The sequence below is a fragment of the Buceros rhinoceros genome, unplaced genomic scaffold (genome assembly GCF_000710305.1).
Source record: "Buceros rhinoceros silvestris isolate BGI_N320 unplaced genomic scaffold, ASM71030v1 scaffold14825, whole genome shotgun sequence".
Lineage (NCBI taxonomy): Eukaryota > Metazoa > Chordata > Aves > Bucerotiformes > Bucerotidae > Buceros > Buceros rhinoceros.
Window position 1 is genome coordinate 1 of NW_010412375.1, and position 8,978 is coordinate 8,978.

General features: G+C 37.5%; 1 protein-coding gene across 1 annotated transcript; it reads right to left on the minus strand.

The window, feature by feature from the left end:
- Positions 1-551: 551 nt before the first annotated feature.
- On the minus strand, positions 552-8,871 carry LOC104488067 (eukaryotic translation initiation factor 2-alpha kinase 1-like; the record flags this gene model as incomplete). Its single annotated transcript, XM_010136379.1, has 9 exons — positions 552-696; positions 1,806-2,175; positions 2,880-2,922; positions 3,982-4,090; positions 4,517-4,597; positions 5,427-5,526; positions 5,998-6,029; positions 6,773-6,909; positions 8,713-8,871. Coding segments are annotated over 9 exons (1,176 nt in total), but the record flags the coding sequence as incomplete, so codon positions are not given.
- Positions 8,872-8,978: the final 107 nt, after the last annotated feature.

An 8,978-nucleotide genomic window follows, 5' to 3' on the forward strand; every position in this document is an offset into this window, starting at 1 on the left:
CCTCAGCCCATCGATCCAGCCTATCCAAATTCAGCTGGACCATCTTTACCTAGACCGTACTTTTCCCGAGAAAGGTTGGGCCAGATGATCCTTGAGGCCCTTTCCAACCTGGTATTGTATGATTTTAAGTATGGTGTAATTTGTCTGGAACAGAGGATGTATTTACGTTTTCCACAGTGGATAAATTAGCCTGTTAACCGCTCTCTTTTGTAGCAGCATGACTACTGCCAAAGCAAAGTTTCAATTATTAAACAGCTTACAAGAAAAAGCGGATTCTGTCAATAAAACCCTATTCCAAATAAGTAGTATTGCCCAGGCACAGATCTCTCCAGGTAACAATTATGGCTCAGAAATACATTTGTTCTTTTTTGCAGAGTTGTCTAAAACTCAGGGATTTCAATCTCCATTACCAACATCTGCCCTACAAAGATTCAATACTAGCTGCTGTTTGATTAAGCTAATAAAGAATCTAATGAAGAAGATCTAAATTAAAAGCTGCTGAAGTGAAACATAAAATCAGACAGGTGGACTTCCAGTTAGGAAAAAACTACTAAGAGAATTTTTAAGACAGTGATGAATCTTACTGGAAGTTTCCTCTGTTCTCTCGTTGCATCTTTTATTACGGTCAACAATCCAATCCCACAAGGATATTTCACACAGTTGCATTTGTATATGAAGCATCAAACAATACTCCACCTAACAGAAAAATAATGGTCCGTGATTTTGACACTGTAATACAAGCAGTAGTATTTCCTTAGTGATTTTCTTTAAAGCTAATAAAAACAAAATTTGTTTATGAAACTAAAAAACCAAAATATACCAAAATGACATCAAATACAGCATTACTATTCTACTGCATTCAAGAAGCAGATGCAACAGCAGTATCTAGTTTGGGTGTTATTTTGCTTGCTCATCAAATTTTAACAATTGTTATACGATAAAAGCTAACAAAACTGCCAGCTACATATCTTAATATTCGAATTAGAGTTCAAAAGCTTCTAGTCATACTGAAAAGAGGTTCACTCTGGCTTAAGAATATAGCGTAAGTTCAGATAAAATAGCAAAAAAAAATTCAACCCCTTGACATGGAATTTTATGATTTATTAACACGAACATGTAACTTCACACTCAGTTTCTGATAATGTACTAGTTCGTTTGATAACCTGGACAACTCCAGAAAACACCTTTAAAATCTTGGATTTCTTGCAGGAGGGAATGATATCCAAATGATAGCAAATGCTTGAAGCATTCCAGAGCTGGCTGTCTTATAGAAAACATTTCAGTGGTATGAATGCCAACAACATTTTAGAAGCACAGGCAGAATTCCCTGCTCAAATCTGCTTCTCTTTTACACATGTAATCCTACACGTACGGGCTCCACGTTACATACCTACGCACCTTCACCAATAATATCTGACTTAGCCATCATTACCGAATGATGAAGATTTTGAAGGCTGTTGCGGTTGGTTTGGGGTTTTTTTGTTGTTGTTGTGGTTGGGGGTTTTTTTAGGTTTTTAATGAGGAGTAGATCTTTTTATTCATGTAGGTACTTTAAGAGGACCCAAGATGACCAACACATGGAAACTTTCTTGAATGCTGAGTTTTGGCAGCTCCTCTGGTCAGCTTCCTTGTAATGGCACAACCCACTTAAGTAAAAATTGTCTGTATTTTTGTCTCTAATCACAGCCATTTCGGTTTTTTTTAAATTTATCATTACAAATCATTCCTCTGTCTACTAAACTCTACTTTATAATCACGATTAAATTAGACACCAGTTAAGTATGTTTAAAGAGAACTGTATTTACCTCAAACTCTCCACAAAGAGCTACATCATTCTTGGAGCATTCTTCAGTGCAGGACCTACTTCCAGTGCTAGCATCTTGATCCAGACTAGAATGAGGCCCACATGCTGAATGATTTTTCACATCAGTTGATCTACTGCTATCACTACTTACAGAGTCTTCTTTTAATTTTATGGATAATTCACATTTCTTTGGTTTCATACACTCTTGACTATTGCTGTTGGTAAAATCATTCCTTACATTCATTTTCTGCATTGATTCTCTACCCAGATTTCTAAGACTAGTACTGTCACTGGACTTCTCTTCTTGTGAAGCAAGGTCAGCAAAGATAATTGAACTACCACTGTCCACACTCTGAATGTGACAGCGATCACTGAAAATAATAAAGGAGAGAAATAAAAATAAGTACGCAGCTTTATGCCATTTATTTGTCACACACCTTCTGAAAACGTTGGGATTTTTTTTCATTTGCAAACTGCATTCCAGAGTAAGAGTTGAGCTGCTTCCCTGTATAAAACTTTAGGATTATATAAATGGCAGTGTATGCTCCAGCCTTTTTAATACCTTCCCCCAGCAAGGACTCCTAATAGCTGACCCAGACAGCTCACAGATAAAGACAGTCCTAGGTCACAGTGTTCCCCGGACAGAAGTTTGATGCGTCTCCCTTCCTTTAAACTTAGGAAGTTACACTGTGTTCCTCCAAGAATTCCACCTCCTTACTGAAAGGGCTAATCAACACTTCTGAGAAACAGAAGGCCCCATCAGACTAATAAGAGTCCACAGTACTAATTGATGCTGCTGATGGGCCCAGAACTTAAAGTAAACTTGAAGCCCAGTACCACATTTGGGCACTCAGGAACAGAGCGATCCAAAGAAGGTAAAAGTATTCAGTAATATTCTTCAGCTTACGCAACAAGGGAAACAATGACAAGGATAATACATATTTTGGGGGTTATAAATTGGAAGCAAAAAGCACTCATGCAGTATTTGCTGAATTCTGTACTCATTATGTTATTTTTTAAAAAAGCCTCATGTTAAAGCCAAATAAATGTTATCATTGAGAGTTTTAATACTTACTTGCCACTTTCTTGCTCCAAAGATAATGGCTGCAACTCCATTACTGTTTTACCTATTGGATGAAAAGATAAATAAGGTATTTTACAAAACAAGGCACAAATATACTTACTATAAATTAACATTTAAGCTACAGCATCTTACTGAAGGTAATTTCATTACCCATAGGTATCTTTTGCTCTATTTATGCTGCTGCAAAAGAGGCTGTTAATCTAATAAGAAGCAACCTAGTATGTTTTTATTTTTTTCTTTAAATGAAAATACATCTTGCACAAGGTCCCTGAAAGGGTTGTACTCTCTTAGATATTCACCTAGATTTCACTTTTAAGAAGTTAGCCTGTTCAAAATTATGTATTATTTATTGTGTGTTATGATAATACACAATAAAGAAACAACTCCACAAGGCACCATCCTTTCCATCGCTCTGCGGCCAGTTTGAAGGCACCTGGTATTCTGGAAACAATTTTCATTAAAATTGTGTATTTATGTGAAAAAGCAGTTTGTTTCAGCATGCAGAAGCAAATATGAAACACCTATCTTGCAAGCAAAGGAAAACCATGAAGTACCACATGACCTACCTATAGATCTAGTTATTTACTCACATTATCGCCATTAAATACTTGAAGTACTCAGCACTAAAAAGTTGCATCCTTCAAGATTCTCAGTATCATCAGGTAAAAAGTCTTGTCTGTTTTACTATACTGTCAACTTCCTATGCATTTTCTTTTGTGCTTACAGCTGACTGGGTGTCAAGTCACTGACTCGGAAAGCAATAAAGTCAAATAGCGCATAAGCAAACCTCCCACTAAGAGAGGATCAAAAGATTTAACTGCTAAAGGCATTCTGGAAAAGGACAAGAAAGAAAGGGACCAACAGGGTTACAAAGGGACCAAAGGACAAAGTGTGGGCAGAGCGGAGAACAAAGAAACTGAAGAGAAAAAAAAGGGGGCACGGGAAGGTGATGTAAAATCAACATAAAGCAGATACACTTTCAACAGTTCCAGACAGGAGTCTGGATAGTTATTTTATCCGAGAAGTAATACTCTCCCGCAAATAACAGCACAGAGGCTATAAGCAGGATGTAAGCAAGAACTGCACAACGTGCTGTACTTTCCTTTTGGGCGTGCTGTTTGAACTTGTTCTAGCCAAGCAGTGTGATAGCCTACAATATTAGGATGCTGCAGCCCAGCCAGAACTTTAACTTCTCGTAGCACCTAAAAAGACCAAAAAGAAAGGGTATGACTGCCCTGTATTCTGAGTACTTGGAAAACCCAAAAGGTAACAAAACAAAACAAAAAACAAAACAACAAACAAAACAACAAACAAAAAAATCACAGTTTCTGACACAGAAAGAACAGATAGAATTTACAATAGTGGAGAAAATTTGGAAGCTTTCAAACAAATTGTGATTTTCATCATTGCACAGATGATCAAATTCAAGTTAATAATATGCTTCTGTTAATGGACTTAAATGCCTGATTTATCTTTTTTTTCTACTAAGTACTGATAGGGTCAAATCTTTAGAAACATTGTTAATGTTTTTGATGGTTTGGGAAGTATTAACTGCATTACTAAATTAAATCAGAATCAGACAGAGCAGACAGCGAGTTAAAACAGAGGTGAAACAGAAAAAAGAATACCTTCATGCAATCTCTTCGTGTAGCCTTCTTAATGTTAATTTTTTTAATAGCATAGAACTGACCATCTAACTTGTTTCTGACCTGAAAACAATTGCAATAGGACAAAATTAGATGTTAATGTGTTTAGATTAATGAATTATTAAATCCTTTAGAACCAACGATTTCCTAAAAATTAACTTCTGCACTCCATTCACATAAGTTCTCATCGGTATCAGAGAAAGAGACCGGGGAGAGGTCCCACCCATCTAAGATAAGGACACTCTACTTTTGCCTTCTTTCAGGAGTGCAAACATCTGATCCAGTCTTTGTGAAGTACAGAGCTTTACAGCTATCTTTCTATCAATAAAAAAATCCTGACAGGTGCTGAAAACAGCTTAAACAGGTTCTCAATAAAACTGTGAGACCACAAGTGTCATTTACATGTGGAACATACCGTGCAGGGATCCTTAGGCTGGCCGTACAATATTTAATACAGTTCAACATCAGCTTGGACAGTTTACATTCGTATTAAGGCTGCCTTTTTTTTTTTTTTTTCCCCAAGAAGCCACAACTGGAACACTGGGGTGTGCAGACTAATCAGTTCCTGTGGCTGTTTTAAGTCAATATATCACAATACTTCATACAAGAACTAAGGAGATTTCATTCACTTTAAAAGGGTCAAAATACACAGAGTAAAACATCTGATATATCTTGCTTCCAACAAATAAAAACCAGGAACGGTAACTGAGCATCTTTTGAAATGAAATGCCAACATTCTTCACATGTGCAAGTTTGCACCTCTTCCATTGGAAAATGAGTATTTTTGGATTTCCATTAGCAAAAACAAACAAAACAGCCAAAACAGTAATACTAAATTTCAAAGGAAAACTAGATATCAGCAGATCAGTTAGCAACAAAAGGTAAAGGATACCTTGTATACTTTACCATATCCTCCTTTTCCTAACCTTGCAACCTCATCAAATTCATTCAAGTATCGTGAAGTCTGTGCTTCAAAGAGAACTTCTTTTCCCCTAATCAAAAAAGTTAGGCTGTATTAAAGAATCACAACTTATAAGTAAGGTATTATACAGGCTATGGGTGTACACAATCTAGAAACACTATTTACGTTACAACAAGAGAAAAAGATACTTTGATGTTACCCTCCTGTACCGATGACTGTTTCGGTGAACACTGAAAAGCAGCAGACTGCAGCAGCATGCACATGTGCTTCAAACCCACACTCTGTGTTAGCACAAGTATTAAGATGATTTCCTTAAGTTTATGCATGATAAATCTTGTTTTCCTGAATGGTGGCACTAACCATGAGAGTTGTACTGAAGAAGAAATTTTCACCAGATTGGTTCGAGTTTGGGGAAATGTTTGCCTTTTTTTCTATGTTTCAGATCCAAAATATGAAATGTGGTATTAATTCATTTCAGAGTGGAGCACAGAACTTTATGGAGGAGCTAAATTTGATATTTCTAAATGCTTTGAATACATACCCAAGTGCATGAGAATCTCCATTATCAAGTTCCTATGAAACAACAAAACCCAACATAAAAACATGCCATACAGAATAACAGGTCTCCCGTGCCATCAGCACGGACAGCTTCATCTAAATAGAAAGTACAACTATGTTCTTAGAAGAAAATAAGATTACTGATAGCCATTCACATTCTGCAGAGAGCTTCACCAAATTAAAGCATTATTGTCCCGCCAGTAATCTGCTAACATCTCTCTGCTGGAGAGATTACTGCCCTTTTATAGTTCTGCTGGCAAACAGGATAAAATGAGGGCTCTAAAATGTGCTTAAGACAAAATTAACTGGCTTAGCTCAAGCAGCGAGATGAGCAAACCGGTCTGATTCAGCCCAAAGCACATGAAGCAGTATACAAATTATGTCCTCCGCTAATATAAATATGAGGGTGTTAACATAATCAACTGGAACAGTTAGAATTTGAAAACAGATGTCAGTCCACTGTCAAAAAAAGCTGTAGCAATACTTAAAACATCTCGGCTGTGTTCATAAATTTTTTTATTTTTTTTTTTTTTTAATAAGGAACCAGATATTGCTGGCTGCAAAAGCTTTGGTTTGCACCTATAGAACCAGATCACACCACCCCAAACCGCTAAGGTAGAAGAGGAGCTCCATTTTGTATAATTATTAAAGACTAAGTCCAATATCAAAAGAACCCCCAAGAACCAAAGGTTCTTTGGGTGCAGCAATGTTTTAACTCCTTAATGCAGATGTTGCCAAAGAACTGTAACAAAGCTTACCCCATTAAGTATTTGTCGATTAGCCGCTTTCATTAGTTCAGTAATGGCTCTGTTATGCTGCAGTCTCACGGTACTGAATTCATCACAGAAAGCAAAAGGGGAGAGCAACCCTGTTCGTGTGAAAGCCTGACGAAGTACTGTACAAAGGAACAGAGAAAGGTCACATTAAATAAAGCCCGGCAATAAGACCACGTAAACAGTTGTTGTTTATTAAATGAGAAACTTCATTTGAAAGATAGCACGTCTGAAAAACTGAACAGTCACTCCTACTCTAATGCCATTTCCCATGCTCTTACCAATAAAAACTAATTAAATCCAAACTGGAGCTACCCTGTAGGGATCCCTTTGCATAATACAGTTATTTGCCATGCCCTTCATGGTCACGACTGCATCTCCTCTTCTTCCTTATCTCAGCAGCTGAATTATACCAACACCCACCCATTCACGTACTTGTTACCCCTGGACTAATTCTGATCAGTGAAAATAGAAATTCAAGGCATGTTCACAATTACGAGGACACACAATAAAAAGTGGTAATGTCAAGACTTTCTCATTCACAAACTCACACATTTGGGCACGTACTCATAGCAAAGAATGAAGTTGCTCCCTTCCACCACCCCCTGCAGCACATCTCTCTCAGCTGGAATAAAGCAATGCTGTGGCAGACAAAAAACTAACAAATACGGGAGATGGTTGCAACTGTGAAGATGCTACAAAAGTGTACTTAAAGGTCTTAAACCAAACTTGCTTGAAAGAGGTTTTTTAAGATGTTTCTCTGGTACCAGTATTTCAAAAATCAGTCTATTACTTTATCGTTTAAAGGAGATAAAAGTTCATTGAAAGTGAACGTAGAAGAAACCAGGAATTTTGCTACGCAAGCCTTATGGACACAGTTACACGCACCTGAGAAGTGGGAAAAACCCACCTTTCCCAACAGCCAAAGCCACAAAGGAGGTACGATTAATCCAGTACATATTTCTCTTATTCATCAGGTTTATTCCACCTGGGAAACTGGTTTAAACTATACCAGTGGAGGAATGCCATCTTCCACAGAAGTACACTGGGAAGCCAAGCAGCTACATACTTCAGAAGATGCCCGGGTTGGGGTTTTTTTGTTCCTCTCCCAACAGGAGGAAATTTGTTTGGGTTTTTTTTCCCTGATATTTTTTGTTCTGATAGAGATAACAGTAAAACGTAGGGCCAAACACGTACATCAGACTTCAAAAAAAGAAAAAAAATGTCAGTTGTCTGCACTGTTGTTACTGGATGCTATAAATGGCTTCAATTTCAAGTATGAGCAATAGACCAGATTTCTACATTTCTACATTTTCTACAGTTATGCGTAGTAAGGAGAAAACCTTGGAAACTGTTTCTCAAGTGCATTAAGTATGTGCTTAAACAAACAGAATACCTAAGATAAGTCACATTCCAAAAAGACAGATTTCAAAAGAAACACTTCACACCTAAAAATGCGAGCTCCCTGAATGGTATCAAAAGTCTTACAGGAAAATAAAGGACTCAAAGGTACTTACTCTGATTTCTAGACCACAATTTTAAAAGATTCAGTGAAGACTATGCTATAGCTATTTCTTGATATATATTTTTATTACGTTCCTCTTCTATCTGTGTTCTTAGACCAGATGTAATAAATAATTAACCCTGCTACCCTTGTCATGATGCAACTCACATGATTTATCTGGAACATAACCGTCTGATCTTTGCATCTACAACATTATCCTGTAACTGTTTTTAGAAAGAAGACAGGTCCTCATTCCCAATTAAGTCAATTATGGTATTCACCCTCCTCTCGGAATTACTCGTCCCAATGGGATGAGAACTACACCTTTGTATTGATATTACACAGTAATTCTGCACAGAAGAATCTCATATATACTGCAGCAAGACAATCTAAGGGACAGGAAAGAACTCCTCTTACTAACTTCGGAACAAACACCTCGAATGAACGGGGTTGTGCGTGTACATGTGGCACAGATGCTCCAGCAGGGACACAAGCAGCAGCTGGTTTTGGATGGTCGAAGTGAAATTCACAAACTTTTGCGACCCGTTTGCAACTCGCAGCTCTGCCGGCACATCCGATTCTGGAAAATGAGTCAGACGAGTTTAGGTCTCAGTATTTGCCGATTGACCAAAACATCAAACCCACACACCAACCCAAACGGCTTCCACACAACCCTGCCTCACAAAA